At 45.3% G+C, this 14,217-nt stretch overlaps 1 protein-coding gene across 1 annotated transcript in view; it reads left to right on the forward strand.

The window, feature by feature from the left end:
- The first annotated feature begins 2,495 nt into the window (after window positions 1-2,495).
- CUNH10orf90 (chromosome unknown C10orf90 homolog) overlaps window positions 2,496-14,217 on the forward strand; it is a 91,090-nt gene continuing 79,368 nt past the window's right edge. Inside the window, exons 1-2 of the mRNA XM_007451184.1 lie at window positions 2,496-2,517; window positions 11,034-11,125. Coding sequence (XP_007451246.1) covers window positions 2,496-2,517; window positions 11,034-11,125 — 114 coding nt within the window. The remainder of the gene's footprint in view (window positions 2,518-11,033; window positions 11,126-14,217) is intronic.

Here is a 14,217-nt window from a genome sequence, read left to right on the forward strand (position 1 = left end):
CTGGGCTGCCAGGGAAGTTCCTATTCACCTTTAAAAGGAAGGAGATTCTGACACATGAAACAACATGGATGAACCTTGAAGACATTAGGCTGAGTAAAATCAGCCAGTCACAACAAGACAGACAGTGTATAATTCCACTCATTTGAGGTCCCTATAGAAGTCAAATTCATAGAGACAGAAAGTAGAATGGCCGTGGTCAGGGGCTGGGGGAGGGGGAAGCGGTTATGACTTAAGGTGGACAGAGTTCCAGTTTGGGAAAATGAAAAAGTTCTGTGGATGGATGGGGGTGATATTTGCCCAACACGGTGTAGATGCATGTGCTTAATGCCACAGGACTGGACACTTAAAAATGGCTAAGATGGTAAATTTTGTGTTTTGTGTATTTTACCACAAGTAAGGGGAGGGGGGAAGCCCATAAGAGGAAATGATCAAATCCACGTTGCATTGAAAAAGGTCTCGTTATGCGTCTTATTCCTTCATCGGACTCTGAGCTCTTTAAAGATGGGAACTCCTGTGCTCTATTCATCTTCCTTAGCCCAGCACCTGACCTAGGTCCTCAAAGACGTCAGATTCCCAGTAACTTTTGGCAGAACTGAGGTTGTGGCGTGACCCCGCCAATGCCGCCCATGTGAGCGGGGCCTCGCGGTTTAGAGGGCTGGCGCATGCGCGCGAGTTGCGCCCTGTGGTTTTACCCGGTCCTCCAGGGGGGACCCTGCTCCTGCCACAGAAAGGTAGACCCCAGAGCCATGCCCGGGCACCAAGGGCAGAGGCACGGTGCCTCCAGTTCCGGGTGTCTCAGAAATCAGCTAGAGCCCAAGTAGACAGAATTAGTGGGCAGGTTTTTATTCATTATTGGGCACGTCTGTATTATACTCCATCATTTTCTGGAAGAGATGAAAATTATGTAAAACTGCAGCTAATAACACGTTCCATTTGTGGGGGGGCCCGATGTTGACAGGCAAGGTGCTGGCCCGTGAAAACTTTTCATATTTCTCAGCCCTTCCGTTTGCCCCTTTAACTGAGGAGCAAACAGCGATAGAGTGAGGGAGCTCCTCTGACGCCCAAACCCAGTCTGTGCCGTCCACTTTCTCAAGCCTCATAGGAGAGGTTATCAGATCCTACAGATTCTGCTCCATTTCTACCTTTGCTACCTGTGCAGTGATCATTAATATTGCAAACTCTCAGCTTGAAGCTTATTGGACGGGTGATGATTGGCAGGTTACTACAACTAGGCTCAGCTTTCTCATCTGTAAAATGGGGATAATAATTGTGCTCTCCTCTAAAGGTCATTCCAAGTGTTAAAGGAGATAACCTTTGTATCCAATATCTGTCTTGCTGTGATCGCACAATAAATTTTAGCCATTATGGCGTAATAGTGACACTGACCCGACTCAAAGCACCTTGGGGTTGTCCAGTGAAATTTACATTGTCCTGGTGTTTATGAACCAGCTTACAAAGGTGCTGTCCATTTATATAAAGACACATGCTATCAACGCCTTGTCCCAGGGGATAAAACCACTCTCCGTATGAAACAGTGTATTTCATTTGAAAGGCAATGAGTTATGCAATTTTTCACGTCCCCCCGCTTTGGCCTTGGCTGCTGCAAACTCACCCTTAGTTTGTGATTATTCTGTGCCAGGGTCATCTTTAGCCCAGACTTTATGGTCCAATGATTTCTCCAGCTCATTGCTTGCTTCTTTTATCACAGTTTGGCAGGTTTTTATCTGTGTTATTAATTATAAGCTACCTCAAACGTGATTGGGTATACATTAGAAAACAATAGTCATTATAATTTAGTGTCAAAGGTGTTTTATTAAATTGTAGGAATTGATCATTCTTATAATAGCTTGCACGGTAAGCAGACTGCTGTGTTGCCCAATTTTCTAGATAAACCGGTTTGCAAAAATTGGTAACACATATTACAAGCAGGGTAAACAAATTAACATTGTGGTGTTATCTGAATGTATTTTAATACTAAGGGAACATTTCCACGGTAAAAATGCTGCCTGGCAAGAGAACCAGCGTCATCAAAACAAGGTGAAAAATAATAAAGTAAAAATGAGAAGTTGAGGGGAAATGTGTATCTGACTGTAGGCAGCAGTTCTTTGTGTATCTGACTGTAGGCAGCAGTTCTTTGTCTCACATCTAACAGTGCTCTGCAGAAAACTTTAATTGTTGTGCAAACGTGTTTTACTTGCTAACAAAGCCTCAGATATAAATGTCAGAGTGATGATTGCTATTCCTGCTCAGGAGAAATAGCACCGGGTGGACTCCCCACCCCCTCCCCAGTTGCCATGGAAACATTCTGGCGACTTCATCACAGGTAGAGCGTTTGGAGGTTCTTCAGCCCAGCATGGAAGGTGGGAGCCTGACTAATTCTGAGAGGAATTACAGATGTAAACTGTGGCCGACTTTTCTTTCCTTTAGCCGAGTGCATCCTTGTCATTAAAAGACCTTTGAATCTAAGTAAAATGTCTTTGAAACATCAGTGGAATATGATCAAACTTTCAGAGGAAGGTATGTTCTGATTTTTTTCCCATAGATAAAACTCTTATCAAAATATAATTCGGGGCTTCCCTGGTGGCGCAGTGGTTGGGAGTCCGCCTGCTGATGCAGGGGACACGGGTTCGTGCCCCGGTCCGGGAAGATCCCACGTGCCGTGGAGCGGCTGCGCCCGTGAGCCATGGCCGCTGAGCCTGCGCTTCCGGAGCCTGTGCTCCGCAACGGGAGAGGCCCGCGTGTATATATATATATATGTATATATATATATACAATTTGTTCGTTCAGTCAACACTCAGCGAATGTCTTTAGCTGGCAGGCACTGTACTGAGCACAAGGCGAAGGTGATGATGAGACGTCCTCCAAAGGCCTCTGTCACCTTGGGGGGCAGACTCAGAGCAGACGATTACAGGACAGCGTAGTGAGGACACACAGTGATGCCAGCCTGTCAGGGAGCACTGTGCTGGGTTGAATTGTGTCCCGCCAAAGACATGTTCAAGTCCTAACCCCCAGATCTGTGAATGGGACCTTATCTGGAAATGGGGTCTTTGCAGATGAGGTCATACTGGGTTAGGATGGGCCTTCAATCCAGTGACTGGGGTCATTATAAAGACAGAGGGATTTGGAGACACAGAGACACAGGCCGTGTGAGGATGGAGGTAGGCCAGTGAGACTGCCACAAGCCAAGGAATGCTAAGCGCGGCCGGCAGCCACAAGGAGCTAGGAAGAGGCAAGAATGTATTCTCCCCCGGATTCTTTAGAGAGAGCACGGCCCTACTAACACCTTGGTGTCAGACATCTCACCTCCAGAACCGTGAGAGAATAAGCTGCCATTGTTTTAAGCTGCCTTGTTTGTGGTGATTTGTTATGGTAGCTCTAGGAAATGAATACAGGTGGCAACACAGGTTGGAAGGCATGTGGGGTGGGGGCAGGCCTAGGATCCCTTCTGAGAGGATGTGATCTTGAGCTGTGCAGAGGAGTTAGCCCCCTGGGAAAGTTGGGCAGGTGTCATCCAAGGCCAAAGTCACAGAGACGATGAAGCAGCCACATCCAGGAAAGAGAAGGAGGCTTATTTAAAGGATTTGTATCCTGATCTCCTTTCTTCAATTCTTTTTTGGAACTTGGGAGAGATTTTATTAGAGAATTATTTCATGGAAATAATTTTACTTAATAGACTTTTAAACTTCAAAGTCTTTGGATTATTTCTTTTTTTTAAATTTTTTTATTGGAGCCTAGTTGATTTACAATGTTGTGTTAATTTCTGCTGTCCAGCAAAGTGACTCAGTTATACATAAACATACATTCTCTTCCATTATGGTTTTCCACAAGATACTGAATATAGTTCCCTGTGCTATACAGTAGGACCTTGTTGTTTATATATTTGATATACAGTAGTTTGCATCTGCCAATCCCAAACTCCCAGTCCATCCGTCCCCTACCACCCTCCCCCTTGGCAACCATTCGCTATGTCTGTGAATCTATTTCTGTTTTGTAGATAAGTTCATTTGTGTCATATTGTAGATTCCACATATAAGTGATATCATAAGGTATTTGTCTTTCTCTGTCTGAATTACTTAGTATGATCATCTCTAGGTCCACCCATGTTGATACAAATGGCATTATTTCATTCTTTTTTGGGGCTGAGTAATATTCCACTGTATATACACCACGTCTTCTTCATCCATTCATCTGTGGGTGGACATTTAGGTTGTTTCGATGTCCTGGCTGTTGTGAATAGTGCTGCTATGAACATAGGGGTGCATGTATCTTTTTGAATTACAGTTTTGTCCAGATATATGCCCATATCCTGGTCTCCTTGAGCCCCAGCACCCCACGCACATGGGATCAGATTGTTATGTGTATATTTCCCAGGTCCTGTTCTGAGGGGGGAAATGTATCCCTTTCATTAGAGTTTTCAGAGGAGCATGTGACCTTCACAAGGTCACAAACTGGCAATGTCAAGGGGATTTGGGGGTACCTGACAGGAGACGAGGCTGCTGGCATCACCACTTGATTGTGACCTTGCTGAGACCAGGCAGTTCAGGGAAGATTAAGCTGATGAGATGTAGCAGAGCCTTTTTCATGAGATAAATCAGGATTTGGGTGTTAGCTGGACATTGGCAGTGAGGGAAAGGGTGGGTGTGGAGGGGGCACCTCAATTTCTATTGTGTGTGATGGGAGGATGGTGGCCACTTGCCAAGAAAATGGATATGGGGGAGGAAGGGGAGGGGAAGGAAGGGGAGGGGGAGGGGGAGACTGCAGTGGCAGCAGCTTGAGGGGAGTTGATTGGTCCCTTTTTGGAAAAGCTGAGTTTGAGGGGCCTTGAAGGCAGCTGGTTCTAAGGGCTGGTGCCCACAGGTGAGGTCTGGGTCCTTCCTTGGCACTGGTCTGAGATTTGGTAGGAGGACCCAGAGGGAGTTAAAGAGAGAACCCACTAAACAAAGGAAGACACAGTAGCCAAGAGGGAGAAGCCAGAAAGAAGACCCCATCGTTCCAAAAGTCAACCGTGAAAAGATGGTCCAGAGGCACCGAGTGGTTAACAGGGTCAGATCTCACAGAGGTGATTAGCTTAATTCAAATCTGAAAAGTGATTGTCTCTGAGAAACATCTACTTAGAATAATAAGAAAGGGGTATCGTTGAGGGCAGGTGAAAATTCCGAGTAAACCTTGCCTCCTATCAGACTAGAAATGAGGGAAGCGTTTACAGTCTATGAAGCGGGAATGTGACTGTCCCATCTCTGTCCCTGATACACATGATAGAGATAGGAAACAAGCAAGCTCTGTGTACCAACGAAAGGCTGGGGCGTTCATTATTTACACATGACTTTGATGACACATGATAGAGATACGAAAACAAGCAAGCTCTGTGTACCAACGAAAGGCTGGGGCGTTCATTATTTACACATGACTTTGATGGATGGGTTCATTAGTCAATGTGTGATGTGGCTCGTTGGCTATTTTTGTACAGACAACTCAAGCCATGCTAGGTGCCGCATGGGAATTGTATGCAATGCCTTACCTGTATCCCAGGCTTCACGCAACGTGCTGCTTGCCATTTCCCAGAGTTGCTGGATTTCTCTGCTCTCACACTTTCCCTTAAGCCGTTTCCACTTTTCTCTTTTGCCTCTGCTCGGGCTGCGCCGCTTCCTCCCACCCCACATCCACTTTTGTCTAAATCCACCTCATCCCACACCTTTCCTGGGTCCCTTGGCTGGCAGGGCTCTCCCGGTGGCTTATTGGCACCAGAAGTAGCCAGACTGTGACTTTCTCTTAGAGCTGTGGGAGGGGACAGCCTCTCACTGCCTTTGCCGCTCCGTCCAGCCCGGGGCCTCCATCACCCTGAGCACGGCATAAACTCCCGCTCACATGGGTCCCATCCCTGAAGCACTCTTCCCTCCAGGGAGGACATTGGATGCCAGAAGAACCTGGGTCAGGACCTCATGCTCAGTTCGTGTTGTTCTGCGCCTGGCCTCCGGGAAGGCCTCCAGGGCAGGCGTGGCTGTGGAGGAATGTCTCAGGCTGGTGGAGACAGAAGCAATTCCATCTTTCCAACCATCACGGGAGAGAAACCCTCATCAGATGTGCCCGTGCACTGACACTCTCCCCGGACACAGAGGGCCCTGAGCACCGCACACAATCAATTCTTTAACCAGCCATGAGTGGGTGGCTCACCAGGCTGAGTTTTAGTTCGCTTCAAAAGAACAGCCTGCTGCCATTCCCGATGGCTTCATTCTAATTGTAAGCATTGAGAAAAAGCCCCATTTTGATCCCCTGGGTGTGGTTTTCTAAAAGCCGTGGGATGACGGTAAATCAGAAGCACTGCCATCACCTTCTAGGGCCTAAAGTCACCATCCATGCAGGAGCTTGTTAGTCTGAGACCGACAGTGTTCTTGGACTTGAGCTGCGTGGAGTGTCCTAGAAGGCTTAGTAAAGCCCAGAAGGCTGAGTCCTGCGCCAGAGTTTCTGAATCAGTAGGTCTGCAGGTCAGTGGGTGGGACCTGAGAATGTGCATTTCTTTCCTTTTTTTATTTGGCCGCCCCAGGAGGCATGTGGGATCCTAGTTCCCTGACCAGGGCTTGAACCCACGACCCCTGCAGTGGAAGCATGGTGTCCCAACCACTGGGCCGCCAGGGAAGTCCCTGCATTTCTTTCTATAAACATTTTTATTTTTTAATGTTTTTATTGAAGTATTAGTTGATTTGAATGTTTTGGGTACATTTTATATATATATATGTATTTTTTAATATATATATAAAATATATGTTCTTTTTCGGATTCTTTTCCATTGTAGGTTATTACAAGATATTGAATATAGTTCCCTGTGCTATACAGGACCTTGTTGTTTATTTTATATATAGTAGTGTGTATATGTTAATCCCAAATTCCTAATTTATCCCTTCCCCCCCTTCCCCTTTGGTAACCATAAGTTTGTTTTCTAGGCCTGTGAGTCTATTTCTGTTTTATAAATAAGTTCATTTGTATAATTGTTTAGACTCCACATATACGTGATATCATATGATATTTGTCTTTCTCTGCCTGACTTATTTTACTTAATATGATAATCTCTAGGTCCATCCATGTTGCTGCAAATATAGCATTATTTCAGAGAATGTGCATTTCTAACAAGTCACCCCGTGATGCTGAGGCTGCTGGCATGGGGACCCACGTTGAGAGCCCCCACTATTAGCCAGCACCGTGAGCTGGAACTATGTTGAGCTTCCAAGAAGCAGAGCCTGAGGCAGGGATTAGGGGGCATGAGGGAGGAGGTGCTCTTCAGGACAGAACCGTGAGAGAGAGTGAGGGAGGCCTGATGGGAAAGGTGCTGAGGAAGGATGGGTCTCAGGTGCAGTCTGGTTTATGCTCTGGAACAAACAAAAAAGTTACCCTGGCTTTTGTACCCCTCAGAGTCACCACTGGCTGTGGCCAAGGTGGAGAAAAGTATAGCCTTTGTCGAGGATGGTTCTCAGAGACGAGCAAAGCCGTGAGCCTCTGACTGCTACTCTCCCAGCAGCCGGGGGCAGCAAGGCAACGGGGCAGGGCAGGAATAGAGTCAGCTCAGTGTCCTAGATCCATAGCAGGGAAACTGGAGGCCCTGAAGTTACGTAAACTACACAGAGGCACACAACTAGTATTTGGACCTGGACTCCCCGACTCCTGTGACGAAGCCCTGTCTGTCCTACAGGTGTGCAGGGCCCACCCACCCACCCACTGCCAGTTTCCTTTTAACTGGAACCATTTCCCGATGCGGAGTGAAATTGACTTGCTGGCCCTGGGACAGGCACCTGCCCCTGCGAGAGCTCTGGGAATGACCAGCTCGCACTGTGGAGAGACGGAGCAGACTGGCCTGGCCACCTCCTGCCCTTGCAGCAGGATCTCTTCCAGAAACCAAGGCCAGGTGCCATGTGTCCTGGCTTCTGCAAATTTCTGTACTGGGGACACCAATCCCAGGCGCTGGAAAATGCCCAAACTCCTGTCAGTCTTGTTCTCGGTAACCTGCCCCAAATGTCCACTGGCTTTGCCTTACTCAGAGATGCCAGGGTAGGGCCACCCAATAGAGGGGGGCTCTATCAGTAGTGACAGTTACGTGGTCAGGTGGGAAGGGACGGGGAGGCGTTACCACGTGACAGGCACTCTGCTAAGTTCTTGATATTTGTCATCACATGATTCCTTGTAACCCCGCTAGGAGACAGGTCTTGTGTTTCCTCTGACACATGGGAAAATGAGACTCTTGACAATTTAAGGAACTTGCCCAAAATGACTTAAACTGCCCAAATGGTTAGTGTCAGAGAAGGATTTGAATCAGGGTCTTTCTTTCCCCAAAGTCTGTACTTTTAACCATTCTGATAATCCCCCTCCTGAGGCCTTTGGGGTCATCAATTGATCAGGCACCCTCATGCATGGCTGTAGTCACACCTCAGTTTTACTCAAAAACAGGCTCATAACTCTAAGTTACAACTTTGCCATTTGTGTGAATTCCCACACACATTTTAAAAATTTTTGAATGTTGCAATCCTGGGGTTCATAAGACTTTGATTCCTTTCTTTCAGTTAATGTTGCATTGTAAGTACTTTGCCACAGTGTCATCATTTTAAAGGCCCTACATGCCAACCAATACATCTACCTCAGGTTCCCCAGCTAGGCTGTGATGGGCGTAATAATGGTCCCCCGAAATACGTCCACGTCCTCGTTCCCAGAACCTGTGAATATATTACCTTGCATGGCAAAAGGGACTCTGCCGGTGGCATTAAGAACCTTGAGATGGGAAGATTATCCTGGACTATCTGGCTGGCCCAATCTAATCACAAGGGATGTGATGATGGAAACAAAGTTTGGAGTGATGAGGGGCCATGAGCCAAGGAACGTGGCAGCCTCTAGAAGGTGGAAAGGCGGGAAGTAGGGTCTCCCCAGCCCCTCCCACAGGAGTGAAGCCCTGTCGACACCTTGATTTTAGCCCAGGGAGACCCGTATTGGACTCCGACCTCCAGAACTGTAACATAATATGTTTGTGTTGTTTAAGCCACTGAGTTTGTGGCCATTTGTTACAACAGCGATCAGACACTCATACACAGCCACTGCTTGTCTGACGGTGGCAGTCTCCCTCCTCCCTGCTAGAGATGATGACACTTCTCCATAGCTAATGCTTGTTGCATGTTGTTATAATCTGGGCATTGTGCTACGGGCTAGTGATTTAGGTCACTTATCCTTTTTTAAGGAACTCTGTGAAGTAAGCACCACGATCTCCATTTCATAGCAAGGAACCAAGGGATGCTGAGTCACTTGCCCAAAGTCTCACATATAGCTAGAGACCCTGGGACTTTGTGGCCTGATTCCAGTGAGCACGGATGCCTTGGTCCTGCTCATTAACAATCATAACCAGGGTCGTTTATCGAGCATTAACCCCGCATCCCACCCCAGCCTGAGTACTTTACATACATTACCCTTAGTGCACAGATGGCAAGGCTGGGCAGGAGGTGTTACTATCTGCACTTTATGGATAAAGAAACTCAGAGAGGGTGAGCAACTCCCCTACTGCAGGTAAGCTGAGCTGGGATGCAGACCCAGGCCGGTCTGGCCCCAGGCCTGTGCTGACTGTGGAGTTCTTAAATGTGGTGCCACAGGACCAGAGCCAGGAGATTTCCGTCTTCATCAGCTTTATTGTCAGTTCATTATGATGTATCGACTCTGCACAGAAATCCATGACATCTTCCAGGTCTTACATTTGCACTTCACAGGAAGTAATCTGTGCACATCATCTTGGATGACTGTCTCTGTCACTCAATAACAGGGATAGTTGGAGACAAGCCACAAGTCTAGGTCGAGCTGACGGGGGTTCTTTTGTCACCCAAGGACAAGACGAGACATAGGCTTTGGGCGGGTCCGTGGTAGCCCTTGAAATTGCCATGTCCTGACCCCTTTGCAAACTTGAAAATACTGTAGCATCTCATTTTTCCCATAAAATGCTTTAAATTTTATCTGAATTCTTTCATAAACCCTTCTCATGAGTTGATAAAGACAATATGCTAATTTAGAGAGCTGCTTTCTTAAATCTCTTCTTTCTCATCACCAGCACCACCCGCTGGGAAAGCATTCTTTGTGGTCTTTTGGAAAATCACTTTCCCCAGAATATCTGCATTTGTGGAAGTGACATTGTGACCCTGGGCTGTGGGGATGGGGCCACACAGACTCTCATCGTTACCCCACCTTCCTGTGTTTGACTCACATTCTTGCAATAGCGGCAAGACACCCAGGCAGACGTCCTAATACCACTGGTTTGCCTCACAGAGTGCTTTGTTCTTCTGCCCAGCTTTCCCCGAGGTGTGCCGGGCAGGCTGGGTGGATGAGGAAATTCCGTAGAGCGATTCCGTAGGCTTGTCCATTGTTTTCAAGCTGGTGGATGGTAGAGCCAGGACCAGAGGCCCAGGTTCTACAATTTTTGGCCCACTGCTTTGTGCTTTTGGATCTGATGATATTCTCGGCTATTGCTATGGCCGATACTTATGTGGAGGGTGGTCTACGGTGTCTCATTTATCCTCACAGATATCATCACAAAATTATCCTCAGATATTCCAAAGCAGTTTCAATATCAGTGTCTGAGTCGCTCAAGACTCCTTCTAAAATGATTGTGTTAAGAGGTTGGATGAAAGTCGATCTTGCAAGTTCAGGCTTTCTTAACTCCAGGGCTGTTGAGAAATCCATAGAAGTGATCCTTCTGCTGGGTGTAAACTCAGGACATGGGTGAATGTGTGAGGGCTAAACTTGTTCAATTATTCCTGAGCCTGGGAACATAAACAGTGGTATGGAAGAAGGAATCTTGCAGCCTGATAAACTAAGTAATAAGGAACTCAGAGCCACCATGGAGGGGTGGAGTGAATGAGGGAAACAGACAAGGTTTTACCAAGGGTCAGAGTACACTGGGTTCACTGTTGGTTCATATAATACTTGAGTAGATGACATTAACTTTTATAGTAAAGTTATATACTCCATTTTATCCTTTCGTATACTAAAAAAAAGCAATATTATCTCCCTTTGCCTAGGATTACGGGACAACCAGTACAGTCCCGACGATTACATTGCCCTTAAAAATCTCCAGTCTGATGTTCCAGAGAAGAAATCTGACTTCACTGAGGTAACATATGTTTCTAACTTCTAGAGTAGTCAGCAAAATGCAGCTAATTGTACAACACGATCACCAGACTACTTGTGATGTGTTTGCATTTTATTTTGTTTAGTCAGAAAGGGAATCAACGCAGCAGAAAATCTAACCATCAATGACTAAAACTTTACGTTAAAGTATGCAGTGTGTATCCAATTAGTCCTTTACAATCTTGACCTATAATTTGTAGATTTGCAGTATCAAAAGAGAGTATTGTGATTGAATCTCAATTTTAAACCAAAATTAATCTGCTGGAGAGAGAGGATGATGCCATTTGGCATTGTGAAGGTGGGGAAGAGGTGATTTGAAATCTCAGGTACCACAGGTCGTTATAACTACAAAAAGTGTCAGTAGTCTCACTGGGGGAAGAAAATTAGAGGTCATATTTACAAAATGTTTCTGATTCTAGACAATAAAAAACTCTGCACACAGTGGTAGTATTGACAATGTATCACATGCCAGGCTCTGTCTAACTGACTCATTTCGTCCTTCCCATGATCCTGGGAGGGAGGTATACCGTGGGCTCTCCATATCCACACGTTCTTCACCTGCAGGTTCACTCAACTGCCGATTGAAACTATTTGGAAAAAAACTTCCAGAAAGTTCCAAAGAGCAAAACTTGAATTTGCCACATGCCAGCAACTATATTTGCATAATATTTATATTGTATTGGGTATTATGAGTAATTTAGAGATGATTTAAAGTATGCAGGAGAATGTGCATAAGTTATATGCAAACACGCTGCCATTTTGTATAAAGGACTTGAGCATCCCTGGATCTTGGTATCTGAGGGGGTTCCTGGAACAAATCCCCCTTGGATACCGAGGGACAACTGTACTGTTATTATACCTATTTTGCAGATGAGAAAATTAAAGCTTCAATAGCTCCAGTAGTTGACTTGACCCAAATCTCGCAGCTCACAAGCTGTCTGGCTCCAGAGCTTCTGTTCTGATCTTGCCCTAAAGGGCTGGCATACACAAAGGCTCATTCCAGTGAACAGAACTCAAAATATGGACTTTCCTGCCTGAAAGAATTGTCTGAAGTGTTACCGTTTACAAGGCATCTCTTGTCTTTCACAAATGAAATTCTGCCTCCAGCCTTTGTAATTCTAAGAGAGGGTGGAACTGTAAGAATTGATCCTTCATAACATTAAAGTAGCGAGGGTATCTGTAAAAAATAATTTGCCCCCTAAATGCTTATCTTAGGTATTATCCTTTGATTTAGCTTTGCATTTAATAAAGTTCAACATTTCCTCAGAGACCCCAGGCCTGAAATCTCACATGATGGAGAAAAGACACTATTCTGGGACCTGAGATTTAGTCATCAATATTTAAAGCCATTTCCATGTGGAACACGGAGCTCCCTGTCTGAAGATGCAGAGATGGGTAGCACTAATTAATGTGTTCCCTGAGAAAAGGAGCAGAAAGCCCAGGTTGCAGGAGCCGTGGACCATCGAGAACCATCCCTGGCAGGAGATGCCCCGTTAAGAAGGGGAGGATAATGTGAAGGTCAATTGCTACTTTTTTTTTTTTAAAGAAAGATACCATCTGAAGATCTTTCCCATCTGTTTTTCACATTGAGCTGGTAAAGTTCAGCATTTTCCTGTTGATGTTAAAATTAATCAGTTTGGTCATTAATGATATAGATCTTTGGGGCCATGCGGCTGAGTCTCTGTAACACGCACCCACACACACACACACACACACACACACACACACACACACACACACATTCACATATTCACACTTGATTATTATCTATGACTGAGTTAACGCCCAGAAACCATACCTTCTAAACATCTGCTTTGTAGTGGTCTGGATCGTCTACTTTGATCAAAGCAGCAGTGTGACTTTCACATTTCCCTCCTAACTTTGAGCTTTTAAAGCTTGTCCCTGTGTGTTTGTTATAAGGATGCTGTAAGGTGATGAAACACTCCAGACGGATGCCCTTCCTCTGTAACTGCCATGAATCTCTGCCTCTCCTCCAAGCCTGCACAAGACTGAGCACTTTTCCTTTCAAATTCATCGAAGCCTTAGAAGTGATATGCAGCCACTTCTTCAGCCAAGTGATTACTTAGAAGGAATGAAATATGGAACAGAGTTTCCTTTTTTAAAAAACAATGTTTAAATTGTCCCTCTAACAAAAATAATGGCAACTTCATACAGACACTTAGGAAAATACAGGAATATAGAAATAAGAAAATATTTATATATTTCTTTCCCTTGTTTTTCCCATGCATTTTTAAACATAAGACTGTAATGTGTATCAACATTTATAGCTTTCTTTTATTACATAACATTCCATCACTGGCAACTTCCCATATCATTTAAATTCTTTGTAATCTTTGTTTCTTTTTCTTTTTTTTTCTCTTTTTGCGGTACAGGGGCCTCTCCCTGTCGTGGCCTCTCCCGTCGCGGAGCACAGGCTCCGGACGCACAGGCTCGGTGGCCACGGCTCACGGGCCCAGCCGCTCCGCGGCATGTGGGATCTTCCCGGACCGGGGCACGAACCCGCGTCCCCTGCATCGGCAGGCGGACTCTCGACCACTGCGCCGCAAGGGAAGCCCTGTAATCTTTATTTTTAATTTCAACAGAATATGATGCAGTCGTGCATGCCATGATTTACTTGCCCAGTCCCCTTTTAAAATTCATTTAGATTCTTGCCAGGTTTTCACCGTAATACATTACACTGCATTGAATCCTTTGGATTCTAGTAAATGTGTGGAAAGATAAAAGTTGCAGGATGGAGAGGGGGAAAATCTCCAATTTTTCTTTTTTTAAAAATTTTGATTAATTTATTTATAAATTTTTATTGGGATATAGTTGATTTACAATGTTGTATTAGTTTCAGGTGCACAGCAAAGTGAATCTGTTATACATATACATATATCCACTCTTTTTTAGATTCTATTCCTATATAGGTCATTACAGAGTATTGAGTAGACGTCCCCGTACGATACAGTAGGTCCTTATTAGCTATCTGTTTTATATATAGTAGTGTGTATGTGTCAATCCCCGTCTTCCAATTTCCAGTTTTTCCATTTTGTCTTAAAACCATCTTTCCCT

The sequence above is a fragment of the Lipotes vexillifer genome, unplaced genomic scaffold, assembly GCF_000442215.2.
Source record: "Lipotes vexillifer unplaced genomic scaffold, Lipotes_vexillifer_v1.1 scaffold248, whole genome shotgun sequence".
Taxonomy (NCBI): domain Eukaryota; kingdom Metazoa; phylum Chordata; class Mammalia; order Artiodactyla; family Lipotidae; genus Lipotes; species Lipotes vexillifer.